The following is a 19,656-nucleotide window of genomic DNA, read 5'->3' on the forward strand; positions in this document are numbered from 1 at the left end:
GCTTAGAGTAGTACACAAATAGTTCATGACATTTATATAATCCAAGACAGTAGCTGAAATATTAAGGATTTATATTGTTATGTTCTTTTGTAGCAACACTACAAAAATCTTTAATTTGCTTTATAAATTAATAATGTTTTTTTTTTTACTTGAAACTATTATTAGATATTTATAACTCATTTGGTCCATATAGTTTAACTTTTATTTGGTGCTGGCAAATATATGCATTCTATCTAACTATGCACATGCTAATACAAAGTTATGTTTTAGAAGTGATAGTGTTGCATCACCATTAATTCATGTGTGCACTATGACAAGAATTAATGGCATATCATGTTGCTTTCATGTAATGAACCCAGTACTCTCAGCTCTTAAGTCATGTTGCTGGAAATGATTACATAAAACAGAATGACTGTGACTAAAACCCTTATGTAGCTTTAAGAACTACTGTATATCACAAAGAAGCTTCTTCTTGTTTAAAAATAGTTTTTAAATGCACTGCAACTCTCTGTTGGAAATAATTGTTGCTTTTTCTAACGATCTTTGCATTCTGTTCAGAAATGTGCATTTTCTTTAAGCACTGCAAAGTCTGTGTTATAATTTTATGCAGATGTGTATGTTAAGAGAACATGATGTGCTTATTTGTTACATCTATGCTACATTTTTACTTTATCTGAGTAAGATGGATGAAATTATGTATTAAATAAAAACATCAGTGACTTAGCCATGACCATTTTCTGCATGTTCTGTAACATCCCAAAGGCTGCTGTAGAAATGAAAGCTTGCTGTAGAAATTCATGAGTAGTATGTGCTAACCTCCTGCCGTTTTGATTTTTTTTTAAAAATAAGATTCTGATAGCTTTACCTCTGTTGACATTCCTTTATATGAAAAGGATTCATCATTAACTCAAACAATCAATATCTGAGGACGGGGGGGCAATGTATCCTACTTTATAAGATTGATCAAAGTTATGAAGAATCTCACCTTTCACGTGTCAATTTTTGTGGAACTTTTTAAACATTATTGGGTTTTTAGAGAGAGATGATAGCTGTTGCTAAACTATATTTTAACTATTAATTACAACTTATTACTTTACTCATATGCATACACAAAAAAATACTTAGAGGAGGGGAGATTTTGTTTATTATGAGGTCTATAATTTGCTTTCTTGCAGAACTGGAACTGTCAGACTTGTTAAAATTATGATGTCAAAGATAGTATCATCCAGATTAAGTGTTTAACATAACTAAAACCGTAGTAAGGGAAGTTGCTTGTCACACAGTCTATTCTTATTTTTTCTAACCATATCATAATCTTTCTTTTCTGACTATAGTTTTTCTGACCTTGCAGTAACCCTAAGAAAGTTTTCTAAATAAGAGAGCATTTAACTTTGTTCTTAAGCAATGACATTTAAAAATATTGATGATCAATATAATGCATTACTGCTGAGCAAGAGCTTTGTGCTTTATATTGATTTTTGTTCTAAATGCCCTCAAGGCACACATGTTTGAGTGAAAAATGATATATGAAATATATAACCAGATTAAGCAGTCTCTTTTTAAAAATTACATCTGTAATCACTATAATCACTAAGTAATATCTTTATATGGAAATATTTTAGCATCTAGTTTCTTATCAGGACCTAAAGGATTGAGAATCTCTAAAATCATAATTTTATTGTTTCTATTGAAGATGCTTATATTTTTTTGGTGTTGGGCATTTTTATAATACTACAGAGATCCTAGTTTTGTCATAGCTGTCAGTATTATGAGCTGTTAATGAAAGGAATTTAGGCAAAGACAAGTTCCTCTGAAAAGACCCCCAGTTCAGGAAGGTACTGAAGCAGTTGCATAACTTTAAGAACGTGAGCAGTTCCATTGATGTCCGTGGTAAGTCTCATACTTAAAGTTAGGCATCTGCTTCAGTACCTTCCTGAACTGAAACCAAATTGCTGTTCATGACCTTAGCAGTATTAAATGATTCAGATAACTATGATTGGTAATTTAGGACCTGACTCCTACCATCGCCACTCATATGAGTAAGCCTTATTCATTCAAGTAGTCCATTATCTTCAATGGGATTCCAAAACCAAAAATTATTTGTGTGAATAAGGATTTAAGGATCAGGCTCCTGGGCTTACTCAGAGTCCTATTTCTTACAAACTGTTTTTCTTCCCCAAAATCTGCACACAATACTCTACATCCTGATTACATTATCCACACATTTGAAAGATCTGTACATAATTTTTTGTACATCTGTGAACGTTCCATGTGGTTACATTTATTAACAGTGAAATGTGCCCTGTTATTGATTTACAATATGAATGCACTTCTGTGACATTCTAATGGTGAAAAAATGTTACTTGAAGGTACTCAAGCTGAATTTCCATTTCTGGTAAAATAAAGCCAAGTGCACGAATGTCAGCAGACTTGTTTATAGGTCTGCTTTGTGAAGCATATATTATTTAGAACATTGAGTCAGGAGGCTGGCTGTTTGTAGGGATTGTCATGTTACATCTGCCATGTCAGTCAAAGCTCAGGCAGCTGTTGCCTGCCACTGGTGTTCTGGTGTGGCATTGTCCATCTTTCAGCACTTAACAGTCAGCAGCTCTCTCTCAGCTGTGCTGTGCACAGCACACTGCACAGACCTACACACATTTTCAGTATTGTCTGTACAGCCCCATTAATGTTCTTTTCAGGTAGAAGGAGAATAGTACATGTCCTTTTTCATCTTGGTAGTGCTGCTTCTTTTAGATACAGCCCTTCTTTTGGATAACAATTACAATTGGTTTAAAGAAATACCGGTATGCTTACGAGAACAACAACAATGATGCTGATAAAAATTGCATTTGCTTTGATACTTTACGTTGTTATCCAGCCAGTTAAAATGCTTTAGAAATAGTAAAGTGACACCAAAATTTGAAATCTGTTGATTGCGTTAAAATGAATTAACGGGGATTCAGGGGCCAGTGCCTGTCACTGAATTCTTGGTTTTAGTGGTTTTGCAGCCACATTTTCAAATTTGTTTTTTGTTTGTTTGTTTTTGTTTGTTTTATGCTTTTCTCTCCCTTGTTACTGTGTGAAAGAGCCACATGAAGAGGGGAAGCTGATTGACACTGACTACAGGCGGGAAGCTGTGAAATTGACTATACTCAAAGTGCTATCAAAGGCAAAAATAACCTGAAAAATACAGAAAATAACTTTATCTAATAATTTTCAGATGTAATAATCTTAGGTGTTACTTGAATCTAGAAAAAAATAATTTAGGAATATAATTTATAAACCCACAGTATCCCTTTGCTTAAGCTACCTCTGTGAAGTAGGGGACATTATCCACATTTCAGCTGAGAGGGAGACACTGGCCATGTCACATAGTAAATCAGTAGAAGAATTGGGAATAGTCAATGGGAGTTTAGCCACTGACTTCAGTGAGGCCATTTTACCTTTATTAATATTCCTTTGTTTTCATTTTCTGAAAGAGAAAATAAGTCATTCCCATGATTAATATCAATTTAAGATTTGCAACATTGTATAGTAATTAGATTGAGATATATTTATCTCTTCAACCCCTCTCTGCAAATGATGTAGCTATACCATGAACACAAAAGCATGCACTAATAGCAGTTGAACAGAGGGCACATTCAGTTGCATCATCAGAAGTGCAGTGTCTTTGGTTTCAAGGGAGGAAGTCAGTGATTCACACATTAGCTTATCTTAATGGCAGAAAACTAGACAAAGATACAAAGATAGGCCACATAAGAGGAGAGCTATCCATTATATTGTCAAGTAGACCCCCTCCGGTAGAAGAAAAATAATACTTCATGCTGAACAAAATACTTATCTCAATTGTGCCTTTAAGGCACAGCCCCTGCATTGGGAGCAGAGTGGAGGTTATAGCTGCAGGGGAGTGCCAGAATGCATTGTCCCAGACATGCGGGAAGAAAGACAAGATGCAAGGGATGTGGTTTAATTAGGCCACAACTTTATTAACTTAATTCATCTGGGAACTATATGGCAATAATTCATACAGTGCTGATCATGATTCCATCCTTAATCTTTTCTACCTATTGTAGGACTGCCGACCCTCCACAGCTGGTCCCCAGAGCCCGCACCTTGTTATGGGGCTGGGGAAAGGCCATTGTCTCCTCACTGTACCAGATGTTAGGAGCCCAAACCTGTTCCCAGCTTCTTTAGGGTATGCCTTTCCCTAACTTCATTTCCAGTTCCAGTTACGAGGGAACCAGACCCCCTATGAAATAACTCCTACACTGGACACCTGCTAAGTTGTGACAACTAAAACCTTACTTCCTGACTTACTCCAGGATCCCTGAGCTGCTGTGTGAAAGGCCATAAAAAAAAAAACAACACACCAACCATCCAGCCCTGGTCAATCTGGCAGTGAGGGAAAAATTCCTTTACAGTCCCAAAAAAGGTGACTTGCACTATGTCAGCAGCAGACCACAAACCCCAGGGATATGTGGTGCTCATCTGGGTGCATGGGGAGATTGAGTTTATATACCTTCCCACAGGTGTTCAGGGCCAGTGGCTTACTTGAGCCCTACCGGCCTCCCCACCAGTTCAAGTGATGCCTTCCCATCCAACTCCCAAGGGGAATGGAACCATTAAAAGAGCTACTACCTTTCTTTACCCCATCAGTCCAGACAACCCACACCATCACCAGTTGCATTATCTTGGGGGTGGGGAGGTGGACTGCCTCCTATAGCTCCCTGTTGTGCAGGGGATGTGCCTGTTACTACACCACTTTGTGGAGTGCAGCATATTCCGATTCTTCCTCCATCCTATGTGCAGGTTCTGTTCTACAGGTTGGTGCAGAGGTGTGGGATAGGGCCATGAACCCTGGGGGTGGAGAGTGGAGGGAGCAGACCCCTGTGATTCCTTGAGCGCAAGGACTGCAGTTATGCCTGGCTGCTATGAAGAACATGCCAGGGAAGAGGAAGTCTTCATGTTCCTTCCCATTGCCCTAGTGTGCAACTTCATAAAGGACAGGCATAATCAAACCCCATGTGAATCCTGAGCTAGTAGAGTACTATTTGGTGAAAAAAGTCTATTTACTGAACACCAAGACTAGGCAATTAAGAAACATCTGTGATGAATAGCTTTAAGAAAAGGACAGATTGCTTCATTTTATAAACATAATATTCCATTATTTTTCATAATAGAAAAAGTATTTAAAGACCGCTCGTTTTGAATTTCTCATCCTGTTATTGATATGAGGATATTTAGCCATTGTCACTGCTAAAATAAATGTTATGTAAGACACAGCATAAAAATGTATGCTTTGTTTGTGAGCATATTCATCAGCTAATTCCCTTCAATATCTATGCATATAAACTAACTATGCTGTTGTGCATTGTGTATTCAAAACCCAAGAACTATGGTCAGGGTGTTTGTATCTTTATTACTGAATATAATATATTTACTTTCAGTTTTAGATAATTAAGCCAACATATGCAGTTTCTTGATTTGATGGACTAAGAAATACATCAGTCAAATAGTGACCCTTGTGTGAGTTTATTCTGTTAGTATCTGAACACTTAATTATAATTGGCCAACTTTTATATGTAGCTCATAGACAACAGATTATTTTGTAAAGCTTTTTCATCCTCTTCTTTAAATTATAAAATTCAGAACCAGAAAAGATTCTTTGTACTTCTGTAAGATTTGCAAATATTATCTTATCTTCACTGTATTTTCGTTTTAATTGAATTAATTAAAAGTCACATTAAAAGAATTACAAAATGATGAAATTTTCACTTTTTGAAGGAGTGTTCATAGTAAATTGCATTTTTTCTGTAACTAATTAATTTTGGGATAAAATGAATCATCATGAATCTAGGAAATCATTTTGGAAATAATAGGGTTCATGGATAGCAAGTCCTAAAATTAAGCCTGAGAAGTGGATTGTATTCTGAACCTTGTATTCAATTATTCATATCCTTCAGAAAAAGTTCTTTTAGACTCAAACTTTACATGCTTGGCCTCAGCCTGAAAGTGAATTGAGAAGTGCAGAATGTTTGAGTTATGCTAAGATGAAAGAAATAAGCTTTTCTTACTGTTACTTTTTAAAACAAGATGTTTTTGTGCATGTAAGAGTTCAAAAATAGTTTGAACTTTAAACTTGGCAAGATTTCAATCCTCACTGATGACTATATAAATATCTCTAATGATCTTACAGGTTATTGTCTTTTTTGTTTTAATTCTCAAGGTTTTTAACTTTCATTGGAGGAAACCCAAATGATATAGGAAAACCTGATATGCAACAAAAAGTAAATGCTGTAATTCAAAAAGAAGGAATAGAAGGAACAGCAAAAACACTAAATACAACAGTACATACACTGCAAATAATCATTGATGGTCTGACTCAACCTGAAGGCTTTGACATCCGAACAGGTAAAAACTGAATGCTTTGCTTTATAAAGGTAGTTTTGTTGTAGTCTGGAATTTAGAATGTTCTGGGTTTTATTTTTAAACTGCAAGTTTTCTTCTAAGCTAGCAGTAGATTTAGTGGATGTGTAGGTCAACTGACTCCCTCCCGTCATCCTGTCGAACAGAGAAGAATGTACTACAGCATGCAGTCAGTCAGATAGTATTTGCTGGCTCGGTAATTAAGGAGTGTGAATCCTGTCTTAAATCATGACCTTTTGAGCCATAGGAAGATGGGCTGCATGGCTTTTAACAGATAAGACAGTTGTAATATGTTGACTATACTGATTAAATCTACTGTTGGCTATTGTGGGAGAAGCATGAGACAACTAAAAACACTAGTAATAAAGATCTATGGAATAGTAATATAAAAGTCTGATTTATTAGAAGTTTGGGTCACACACTCCTCGGAGAAAAGTTTAATTGGAGTACATGGCTCATGACCCACATGGTTAGATCTTCACAGCAGTGCAAAACAGTTTAGGGTGGGGGAGAGTGAGGAAGACGTAGGAGTGGAGGCGGCTATATCAGGAGGTGCAATTGTTCAATGAACCTTACAGTGGATACGCTCTGTCCTCTCACAACTGCAAGAGATAAAGGTAGGCAACAAAAATACAGGCGTGTAATAATAAATAGTAGACTGATGCTAAAAGAGAAAAATATATTTCCACTCTCTCAACATTCATTGTTTTGCTTCATGGCTTCATTATAGTTATTTATAAATGCAGCCCACTAATGATCCTGGAAACCCATTTCCTATCTTGTAGTAATTTAATTCTGAATCTCTAATGTCTAATTTTCAGTGAAATGGAATATCTAGCCATAAACGTAAAAATACATTGTGTTACTCAACACCAAAATAAATGACAGTTCTTAATGCAAACATTCAGATTTTAATGCACGAATGGTAGTATAATGATGGAAGATTTTTGGAACAATCTGTAGTAGACAAGGCCTGTGCCTGGAAACTGTGCTAGTAGCAATCGTGCTCAGAAATGGTTTTCTTAATATAGATAGGAATTTTGTTTGTTTTGAATTGAACTAACTCATTATTAAAATTTTTTGAACTGAATTAACCCATTGTTAAAAATGTATGCCTTAAGAAGATAAGAATGGCCATACTGGGTCACACAGGTGGTCCGTCAAGCCTAGTATCCTGTCTTCTGACAATAGCAGTACCAGATGCGTCAGAGGGAATGAGCAGAACAGGGCAATTTATCAAGTGATCCATCCCCTGTTGTACACTCCCAGCTTCTGGCAGTTAGCTGTTTAAGGACACATGGGGAGCATGTGTTCGTGTTCCTGACCATCTTGGCTAATAGTCATTGATGGACATATCCTTCATGAACTTATCTAAATTTTTTTAACCCAGTTATTCTTTTGGGTTTCACAGCATCCCATGGCAAAGAATTCCACAGGTTAACTGTGCATTGTGTGAAAAAGTACTTCCTTTGTTTTTAAACCTGCTACCTATTGATTTCATTCAGTGATCCTTGGTTCTTGTGTTATGTGAAGGGTATATAACACTTCCCTATTCACTTTATCTACACCATTCATGATTTTACAGACTTCTATCATATCCCCCCTTAGTCATCTCTTTTCTAAATTGAACAGTCCCTGTCTTTTTAACTTTTTCTCATACAGAAGCTGTTCCGTTTCCTTAATAATTTTGTTGTCCTTTTCTGTACATTTTCCAATTCTAACATATCTTTTTTGAACTGGAACAACCAGAACTGCATACAGTATTCAAGGTGTGGGCGTAACATGGATTTATATAGTGGCATTATGATATTTTCTGTCTTATCCCTTTCCTAATGGTTCCTAACCTTCTGTTAGCTTTTTTGACTGTCACTGCATATTGAGCAGATGTTTTCAGAGAACTATTCATGATGACTCAAAGATCTCTTTGTTGAGTGGTAAAAGCTAATTTAGACCTCAACATTTTGTATATATATTTGGGATTACATTTTCCAATGAGCATTACTTTCAATTTTTAACATTGAATTTAATCTGCTGTTTTGTTGCACAGTCGCCCAGTTTTATGAGATTCTTTTGTAACTCTTTGCAGTCAGCTTTGGACTTAATTATTTTGAGTAGTTTTGTATCATTTGCAAACTTTGCCTTCTCACTGTTTACCCCTTGTTCCAGATTATTTATGAATATGTTGAACAACAGTGGTTCCAGTACAGATCCTTGGGGAAATCCACTCTTTACCTCTCTCCGCTGTGAAAACTGACCATTTATTCCTACCCTTGTTTACTATCTTTTAACCAGTTACTGATCCATGAGAGGACCTTCCCTTTTATCCCATGACAACTTACTTTGCTTAAGAGCCTTTGGTGAGGGAGCTTGTAAAAGGCTTTTAGATAGTCCAAGCACACTATTTCCACTGGATCACCCTTGTCCACGTGTTTGTTGACCTCCTCAAAAAATTCTACTAGATTAGTGAGGCATGATTTTCCTTTACAAAAGCCACGTTCACTCTTTCCCAAAATATTGCGTACATCTATGTGTCTGATAATTCTATTCTACATTTTCAACCAGTTTGCCTGGTACTGAAGTTAGGCTTAGTGGTCTATAATTGCCAGGATCGCCTCTGGAGCCTTTTCTAAAAATCAGCCTTACATTAGCTATCTGACAGTCATCTGGTACAGAGGCTAATTTAAACGATAGGTTAAATTGTTCTGGAATTTCATATTTGAGTTCCTTCAGGACTCATGGATGATACCACCTGTTCCTGGTGGCTTGCTACTGTTTAATTTTGCTCCCCACATAGGTACTTATAGACAGTGATAAAGTCACCCCTTATCCCTCTCTTTGTTAAGCTAAATAGATTGAGCTCCATGAGTCTTTCACTATCAGACATGTTTTCTAATCCTTTCATCATTCTCATTGCTCTTCTCTGAATCCACTCCAATTTATCAACATCCTTTTTGAGTTGTGGGTGCCAGAACTGGACACAATATTCCAGAAATGGTCACACCATTGGCAAATGCAGAGGTAAAATAAGCTCTCTGCACCTACTCGAGATTCCCCTTATTATGCGTTGAAGGATTGCCTTAGTCCTTTTGGCCACAGCATCAGACTAGGAGTTCATGTTCAGTTGATTATCCATTATGATCATCCATTATGATCCCCAAATTTTTTTCAGAGTCCCAGGATAGAGTTCCCTGTCTTGTAAGTATGGCCTATATTCCTAGATGTATATATTTACAGTTAGCCATATTAAAAAGCTGGATTGCTAGTGCCAGTTTACCAAGCAATCCAGATTTCTCTGTCAGTGAGCTATCCTCTTCACTATTCACCATTCTCCCAATTTTTGTGTCATCAGCTAACTTTATCTGTGAAGATTTTGTTTTCTTCCAGGTCATTAATAAAATAGGGCCAACAACCGATCCCTGTGGGACTCCACTAGAAACATACCCATTAATTGATGATTCCCTGTTTACAGTTACATTTTGAGATCTAATCAGTTAACCATTTTCAATCCATTTAATATGTGCCATGTTAATTTTATATCTTTCTAGTTTTTTTAATTAAAATGTCATGCAATACCAAATCAAACGCCTTACAGAAGTTTGAGTATATGACATCAACACTATTACCTTTATCAACCAAACTTGTAATCCCATCAGAAAAGTTCACATTAATTTGACTGGATCTGTTTTCCATAAATCATTGTTGATTCATTAACTTCATCACCCTCCTTTAATACTTGAATAATCAAGTCCCATATCCGTCCCTCCATTATCTTGCCTGGGATCAATGTCAGACTGACAAGCCTATAATTACCCAGATCATCCTATTTACCCTTTTTAAAATATTAACACAACATTAGCTTTCTTACAGTCTTCTGGAACTTCCCCATTGTTCAAAGTATTATTGAAAATCAACATTTACAGTCCTGATTGCTCCTCAGACAGCTCTTTTAAAATTCTTGGATGCAAGGTATCTGGACCTGCTGATTTAAAAATGTCTCACTTCAGTATCTACTGTTTAACATCCTCCTGAGAGGCTACTGGAATGGAAAGAGTGTTAAATGATACGACTACATCACTTCTTTCTTTTCTGTATTATTATTGATACTCCTACCATTTCCATTTAATAATGGATCAATAACATTGTTAGGATTCCTTTTGTTCTTGATAAACATTAAAAACTCCTTATTTTCCTTACCTCTGCTGGCCATAGATTTCTCCTTGTCTCTTTGCTTCCTTAATCAATTTTCAACAATTCCTAGCTTCTGAATTATATTCATTACTATTAACTTCCCCTTTCTTTAGTTTGTTATATCTTGTTTCTTGTAGTTTAGTTTTCTAAAGTGCTCCCCTCAGTTTGAATTGAAATACTCTATTGGTGGCTGCTTAATGCTCCTCAATGAGTTTAATAGAACATGAAACAGGAAAAACTATTTGGGGATGGGAAATAAGAAGATGATTTAAAAATATATATTTTTAAATGTTCTAGTAACCAAGGTACTCCCCAGGGAGTAAATCTCAAGAGTTTTGCACAAAAGAACTAACTTAGAGCAGCAGTTAAATGGCTGGTCAGGTAACTGTGGAAAATCTGCAGACACTGGGTCATGCCAGGCTGGAACAAAAAGCAGCATTTTAAACATTAAATGGTTCCCATGGCTTCTCCCAGTCTCATCCCTGCCAGGGCCCTGAGCAGCTATTTAGTTTCTTTTTGCATTGAAATGCCTCTGCACGGTGTAATATTACAAAAGGATTAACTGATTTGGACTCAAGTAATTAGGTGCATTCCTTCAGTGGAAACTTAAATGTCATGCAGGGTCTACTGATGCCACCGCCAATCTGGGTAATATTTTAGGGCCTTATCCAAAGTGCACTGCAGTCGCACAGACTCCCATTCAGTGAGCTTTGGCTTTAGGCCTTTAACTTGTGTTTGTTTGTTTTTAAAGACAAAAGCGGGGGGGGGGAATTAAAATCACAATCTAACTTTTGTGAAATTTAGAATCTCTCTGGTAAATTGAGTATATTACTTCTGCTAAACTATCAAGCTTAGTGCATCAAGAAGAGGAAAGACAGCTGTAGGGGAGGGCGGAAGGGCAGGTATCAAGGTGGCTCAAAAGGAAAGAGGTTTTGGTGAAGGATCAGCAAATAAGAAGTGAGTAATAGGAGGGGAAAAAAGTCCTGTCCATTCCCACATACTGTACTATATAGGCTTGAATATACCAACATTGTGCATTTAAAAGTATATGTGTCTGCTTCTCCACCCTCATCAGTGTAAATGAGGAGTGACTTCCTTGAAGTTAGTGGATTTACACTGGTGTCAAACTGGTATAAATGAGTAGAGGGCATATAGGGCCATCTGAGAGGCATGGTGGTATGAATAAGCCATTTGAGTGACTTTCCTTTTGCTTAGTGATATCACCAGACTACCTCAGTTGAATATTCACTTTACTATGTACAATTATGTGCACTAAAATATAACCATGTATATGATTATAAATCTGTGCTAAGAACCACCTGTAAGAGAAAACTCTTCTCCCAAGCAAATGCTTACAGGGCTTCAGTATACTGTGTAGCCATTAGTTATAAACCCTATCAGGCAACCAATTTTGGTTGGTCTCTTAGGCCTGGTCTACACTACGGGTTTAGGTCGACTTTAGCAGCGTTAAACAGAATTAAGCCTGGACACGTCCACACAACGAGGCCCTTTCTTTCGACTTAAAGGGCCCTTTAAACCGGTTTCTTTACACCACCTCCGACGAGGGGATTAGCGATAAAACCGGCCTTTGCGGGTCGGAATTGGGGTAGTGTGGACGGAATTCGATGTTATTGGCCTCCGGGAGCTATCCCACAGTGCTTCATTGTGACCGCTCTGGACAGCGCTCTCAACTCAGATGCACTGACCAGGTAGACAGGAAAAGACCCGCGAAGGTTTGAATTTCATTTCCTGTTTGCCCAGCGTGGAGAGCACAGGTGACCACGCAGAGCTCATCAGCACAGGTAACCGTCATGGAGTCCTCCCAGGATCGCAAAAGAGCTCCAGCATGGACCGAACGGGAGGTACGAGATCTGCTCGCCATATGGGGAGATGAAGCAGTGATAGCTGAACTCCGTAGCAGTAAAAGAAATGGAAAAGTATTAGAAAAGATCTCCAAGGCCATGAAGGACTGAGGCCATAACAGGGACACACAGCAGTGCCGCGTGAAAATTAAGGAGCTACGGCAAGCCTACCACAAAGCCAGAGAAGCAAACGGAAGGTCCGGGGCAGAGCCGCAAACTTGCCGCTACTACGCGGAGCTGCATGCGATCCTAGGGGGTGCAGCCACCACTACCCCAACCGTGTGCTATGACTCTCTCACTGGAGAAACACACAGGGAAGACGGTTCGGGGAATGAGGAAGATGACGATGGAGGTACTGTAGGTAGCTCACAGCAGCAAGGAAGCGGAGAAACCGGTTTCCCCAACAGCCAGGATATGTTTGTGACACTGGACCTGGAACCAGTAACCCCCGAACTCACCCAAGACCCTCAGGGCACACAGGAGACCTCTGGTGAGTGTAACTTTGTAAATATTTGTAAACATTACAAAAAAAAAGCAAGCAAGTCTGTTAACGTGTATGGGGATGGAGCGGAAATCCTCCAGGGACATCTCCAGAAAGCTCTCCTGGTTGAAATGGGGTGATTTTATTAAGGGGGACATTCAGAGGCGCCCGTTCCTGCTATTCTGACCAGAAATGTTCCCCGCTGTTAACCACGCGGTGGGGGGGAGGGGTGAAGTGATCATCCCAGAGAATCGTGTGTGTGTGTGGGGGGGGGGGGGGGGGTTTACTTGTGTTTGTGCCGCATGTTAACCGGGAAACCGCAGCCCCCTCCTTTTACATTGAAACCCCATTTTAAATGGACAACCCAATTCATCCTTGATATGGGAAATGCGCTGCTGTTTGCAACCTTTCCCGCATGTTAAGAAGGTTAAAAAAGCCAAAACACTGTGGCCTACGATGGCTGCCTGCAAGCCGAAATATGCGACCTTGTAATGAAAGAGTGTACCCATTGTTCCCTAAAATGTGTCTTTTTTAACCACCTCTCCCTTCTCCTCCACCAGCTGCAAATGTTTCTCCTTCGCAGAGGCTCGTGAACATTAGAAAGAGAAAATGTAAGACGAGGGACGAGATGTTCACGGAGCTGCAGATGTCCGCCCAGGCTGATAGAGCACAGCAGAATGCGTGGAGGCAGTCAATGTCGGAGATGAGAAAAGCCCAACATGAACGAGAGGAGAGGTGGCGGGCTGAAGACGATAGGTGGCGTCAGCTTGCAGACAGACGGCAAGAGGCAATGCTCCGTCTGCTGGAGCATCAAAGTGATATGCTCGAGCGTATGGTTGAGTTGCAGGAAAGGCAGCAGGAGCAGAGACCGCCGCTACAGCCCCTGTGTAACCAACAGCCCTCCTCCCCAAGTTCCATAGCCTCCTCACCCAGACGCCCAAGAACACGGTGGGGGGGCCTCCGTCCACCCAGTCACTCCACCCCAGATGATCGCCCAAGCATCAGAAGGCTGGGCTTCAATAAGAGTTAAAGTTTTAAAATGCAGTGTGTCCTTTTCCATCCCTCCTCCCCCACCCATCCCAGCTACCTTGGCAATTATCCCCCTACCTCTGTAAGGAACTAATAAAGAATGCATGAATGTGAAAAAACAATGACTTTATTGCCTCTGCAAGCGGGAGGGGAGGGGAGGCTGGGGTGGGGTGGTTGGTTTATAGGGAAGTAGAGTGAACCGGGTCGGGGGGGGGGTTGGAGGGTTCATCAAGGAGAAACAAACAGAAGTTTCACACAGTAGCCTGGCCAGTCACAAAACTCGTTTTCAAAGCTTCTCTGATGCGCACCGCGCCCTGCTGTGCTCCTCTAACCGCCCTGGTGTCTGGCTGCGCGTAATCAGCGGCCAGGCGAGTTGCCTCAACCTCCCACCCCGCCATAAAGGTCTCCCCCTTACTCTCACAGATATTGTGGAGCGCACAGCAAGCAGCAATAACAATGGGGATATTCTTTTCGCTGAGGTCTGAGCGAGTCAGTAAGCTGCGCCAGCGCGCTTTTAAACGTCCAAATGCACATTCCACCACCATTCGGCACTTGCTCAGCCTGTAGTTGAACAGGTCCTGACTCCTGTCCAGGCTGCCTGTGTACGGCTTCATGAGCCATGGCATTAAGGGGTAGGCTGGGTCCCCAAGGATCACGATAGGCATTTCAACATCCCCAATGGTCACTTTCTGGTCCGGGAAGAAAGTCCCTTCCTCCAGCTTTCGAAACAGAGCAGAGTTCCTGAAGACGCGAGCATCATGTACCTTTCCCGGCCATCCCACGTTGATGTTGGTGAAACGTCCCTTGTGATCCACCAGGGCTTGCAGCAGCATTGAAAAGTACCCCTTGCGGTTTACGTAGTCGGTGGCTTGGTGCTCCGGTGACAAGATAGGGATATGGGTTCCGTCTATGGCCCCGCCACAGTTTGGGAATCCCATTTCAGCAAAACCATCCACTATTGACTGCACGTTGCCCAGAGTCACTACCCTTGCTATCACCAGGTCTTTCATTGCCCTGGCAAATTGGATCACAGCAGCCCCCACAGTAGATTTGCCCACTCCAAATTGATTCCCGACTGACCGGTAGCTGTCTGGCGTTGCAAGCTTCCACAGGGCTATCGCCACTCGCTTCTCAACTGTGAGGGCTGCTCTCATCTTGGTATCCTGGCGTTTCAGGGCAGGGGAAAGCAAGTCACAAAGTTCCATGAAAGTGCCCTTACGCATGCGAAAGTTTCGCAGCCACTGGGAATCGTCCCATACCTGCAGCACGATGCGGTCCCACCAGTCTGTGCTTGTTTCCCGGGCCCAGAATCGGCGTTCCACGGTATCAACCTGCCCCAGTGACACCATGATTTCCACATTGCTGGGGCCTGTGCCTTGTGAGAGGTCTATGGCCATGTCAATTTCCTCATCACTCTCGTCGCCGTGCTGCAATCGCCTCCTCGCCTGGTCCGGGTTTCGCCTTGGCATGTTCTGGCTCTGCATATACTCCAGGACAATGCGCGTGGTGTTCATAGTGCTCATAATTGCCGCGGTGATCTGAGCGGGCTCCATGATCCCAGTGCTAGCTATGGCGCCTGGTCAGAAAAAAGGCGCGAAAGTAGTATCTGATGGACCAGGAGAAGGAGGGCGGGAGGGAGGGAGGGAGGGCCGAGTGACGACATGGCGTACAGGTACAGGAACAGGGAGAAACACAAACAACTGTCACACAGAATGGTCCCCCCAAAGATTAAACTGGAAACCCTGGGCTTAGCAGGCCGTTGATTTCACAGAGGAAGGGGAAGCAAATGAACACAGAACAAATCTATTTTTTACATCTTAAGGTGGCAGCCGACGCTGCAGCATGAGTGACAGCCATACCAGTACGATGATGATGGGTACCAATCATAATATACCATCATCTGCCAAAAGGCAAGGGGCTGCTGCTGTGTAGCAATGCATCCCCACGTCTGCCAGCCCCACGTCCGCCAGCACCCAGCATCGCCCTCGGCCTCTTCTGGGTGCTTAGCAGACAATATTGGGCAATTGGCAGAAAATAGTATATTATGACTGGTAACCGTCATCATCAAAACAGTAGCATGTCTGCCCAGGTGGCCATGATTGACAGCCATACCAGTATGACGACGACGGGTACCAGTCATAATATACCATCGCCTGGAAGGGGCTGGTACAATGCAGCACTACGGCTGCCAGCCCCACGGCTATCACTCATGCTACACCGTCTACCGCCAAAAGGCAGTTAGCAGCTGCTGCTGTGTAGCAATGCAGTCCCACGTCTGCCGGCACCCAGAGGACATATGGTGACGGTGAGCTCAGCTGAGCTGAGCGGGCTCCATGCTTGCTGTGGTATGTTGTCTGCACAGGTAACCCAGGTAAAAAGGCGCGAATCTATTGTCTGCCGTTGCTGTGACGAGGGGGGAGGGGCCTGACGACATGTACCCAGAACCGCCCGTGACACTGTTTTGCATCATCCGGGCATTGGGATCTCAACCCAGAATTCAAAGAAAAGGCGCGAACCGCTTCTCGGCTCGAGCTGTGGCGGAAACGTAGTATCTGACGGCCTAGGGGAAGGAGGGAGGGGGGCCGAGTGACGACATGGCGTACAGGCACAGGGAATTAAAATAAAGAACGGTGGCTGTGCATCAGGGAGAGACACAAACAACTGTCACAGACTGGTCCCCCCCAAAGATTAAACTGAAAACCCTGGGTTTAGCAGGCCGTTGATTTGACGGAGGGAGGGGGAAGCAAATGAATACAGAGAAAATCTATTTTTTTACATCTTAAGACGACGGTGCAGCGTGACTGATAGCCCTCGGCATCTTTCTGGGTGCTTGGCAGCAAATACGGGGCGGTGTATGACGATGGTCTTCAGGCCTATTGCACGAGCTGCTGCTCAGGGAAGACTCTGCTAATGTGCGATGACCCGACTTGTAATAGGCCGGCTAACAGTCATAATACACCATTTACTGCCAAAAGGCAAGCCCCACGGCTGCCAGCACCCAGATCGCCGATGAAGGCTACCAGTCTACTGCACCGTCTACCGCCAAAAGGCAGTTAGCAGCTGCTGCTGTGTAGCAATGCAGTCCCACGTCTGCCGGCACCAAGAGGACATATGGTGACGGTGAGCTCAGCTGTGCTGAGCGGGCTCCATGTTGTCTGCACAGGTAACTCAGGTAACCCAGATAAAAAGGCGCGAATCTATTGTCTGCCGTTGCTGTGACGGGGGAGGGAGGGGCCTGACGACATGTACCCAGAACCGCCCGCGACACTGTTTTGCATCATCCGGGCATTGGGATCTCAACCCAGAATTCCAAGGGGCGGCGGAGACTGCGGGAACTGTGGGATAGCTACCCATAGTGCAATGCTCCGGAAGTCGACGCTAGCCTCGTACTGTGGACGCGGTCTGCCGACTAGAGCACCTAGAGCATTTTATTGTGTGGACATACACAATCGGCTGTATACAACCGATTTCAATAAAACCGGCTTCTATAAATTCGAACTAATTTCGTAGTGTAGACATACCCTTAGAGTAGCCTCTTGCCATAGGTTTCATTATACCTGGTTCTCCATATAGTATATACTGTTTTAAGTGACCAGCCAAGGGGCTAGCAAAATAGAAGAAAATCCATTGCCTGATATAGGTAATGCTTATATGAAAGGCAAATGAAAATGTATTGGAAATCCTGGAGCTACTTTCAGTTAGTTTCCAAAAGTAGAAGGCTGCCTATTATAGGTGATCCACAGCACAAGTTTAATTGTACTGTTGTCTTTTCAATATCTTATTTCAGAAACTTGATTTTCATCTCTTGTTTTTTATGACAGATTTTGATAAACCTGATTTCAAGAGAAGCATAGTTTGTCTTGAAGACTTGAGCATTGGCACTGTTCTGACTGGAAAAGTAGAGAATGCTACTCTCTTTGGAGTTTTTGTTGATATTGGTGTTGGTAAGTCAGGATTGATTCCAATTAGGAACATAACAGAAACAAAACTTTCCAAAGCCAAGAAGAGAAGAAGTCTCGGATTGGGCCCTGGAGAAAGAGTGGAAGTTAAAGTACTCAATATTGATATCCCTCGATCAAGGATAACGTTGGACCTTCTTCGTGTTTTATGAGTTTTTCCCCACTGATAAGACTTTTATTTCTTTTTTAAAGGTTAAATGTTGTCACCAAGATTCTAAAGGTTGCAGTTCAAGCATTTACTGAGTATACTGGAAATGAAGGAATTAATCCAACTTTTGAAATCTTCAATTTCACTTTTTAATTCCAGAAGTTTTTCCAGAACTCTCTAAGCTCCCACCCCTTAACAGTCACTTTAACACCTGCCCTGAAGTGGCTTTAACCCTCTTATTAGGGCACACACCTTCTTTTTGCAGAATAAGTGATATCTCAATGCGCTGCCAGACATATCTCTTACCTGTTTTCTTCTGTGCAAGATTTGCTCTCTCAATCCACATTTGGTCTGTGCTGCTTCAGCAGACTCAGACATGTTCTTTCATACTGAAAAACACCGCTTGAATGGTCTGTTTCCATGCTGTTTTCTTAAGGAGGGCTTAAAAGTGGACTTTGGTAGAAACTAAAATAGAAGCTTAAAAATGGCCTCTGCTTAGACCAAGGAAGAACAGCAACGCATAATGCTAAAATCTGGATATAATGGTAATTGTATTATTGGATCAGAAATTTGCTGTTTTTATTTGAGCTACCGTGTAAAGTTTTTTTTTTATTATTATTGCTCGGGCAATTATCATATTAATTAACACAGTGAGGTACCTCTAATTTGCTCAAAAAGTTGCAAAAGCATTTTTTCTGTACCTGTACATAATAAAAATCTTTCTGACCTATTTTTTTCAGTGTACTGATTACATAAACTATCCGCACAATCCCAGGACAATCCTGTCCCATCCCAACAACCACTGTTTGTGCACCAACAACATTCCACTCTAGGAAGATAATTGTGAGGATGCGCTTGTCAGAACATCATGTCACTTAATTGTAATTGTTTTTTCACTAGCTGAAGCTTCAGATAATATTTTCAGCAGAAGCTATGGGAATAGAGAGTGCTCGGTACTTCATAGAGGTGTTCAGAACCTGGTAGGATCAGGTCAGTCATAGATTCTAAGGCCAGAAGGGACCATTGTGATCTCCTATATAACACAGGCCATAGACCTTCCCCAAAATAATTCCTAGTGCAGATCTTTCAGAAAAACATCCAATCTTGATTTAAAAATTGCCAGTGATGGAGAATCCACCACAGTCCTTGGTACATTGTTCCTTGAAATGTCTACTCAGAAAAAATACATAATGAAAACTAAATGACAATGATAAAGTCTCTGGTTGTCTGATATCAGCTGATCTTAATGAGGTTAGAGATTGGGACCATGATGCAGGAGGGTAATCAATGAGCCATTCATTTAATCTGTACTCTCTTCCCTGTCCCATTTTGATTTTCTGGCTGAAAAAGTCATAATGAGTTGGATTTAAGTAGTACAGAGCACATTGCAAACAGTTTTGTTTGATGGAAATGGACTCCTAAATGAACTGGGATGACTGCCAAGGCAATCTGTTCCACAGAAAGGGAGGTATAAATTACCTCCCACTCTTCATATATAGGATAGTGCTTCAGATTAAGGTTGAGGTCATGATTAGCTGTATGGTGTGAAAAAACTAACTTTGA

At 41.3% G+C, this 19,656-nt stretch overlaps 1 protein-coding gene across 2 annotated transcripts in view; it reads left to right on the forward strand.

The window, feature by feature from the left end:
• The window catches only part of SRBD1 (S1 RNA binding domain 1), a 224,184-nt gene extending 205,358 nt beyond the window's left edge, over positions 1-18,826 (forward strand). For both annotated transcript variants that reach the window (XM_054023628.1, XM_054023629.1), the window contains 2 exons: positions 6,227-6,411; positions 17,808-18,826. In XM_054023628.1, coding sequence (XP_053879603.1) covers positions 6,227-6,411; positions 17,808-18,097 — 475 coding nt within the window. In that variant the 3' untranslated portion in view covers positions 18,098-18,826. The remainder of the gene's footprint in view (positions 1-6,226; positions 6,412-17,807) is intronic.
• Positions 18,827-19,656: the final 830 nt, after the last annotated feature.

This window comes from Malaclemys terrapin, chromosome 3 (assembly GCF_027887155.1).
Source record: "Malaclemys terrapin pileata isolate rMalTer1 chromosome 3, rMalTer1.hap1, whole genome shotgun sequence".
NCBI classification, from domain to species: Eukaryota; Metazoa; Chordata; order Testudines; family Emydidae; genus Malaclemys; species Malaclemys terrapin.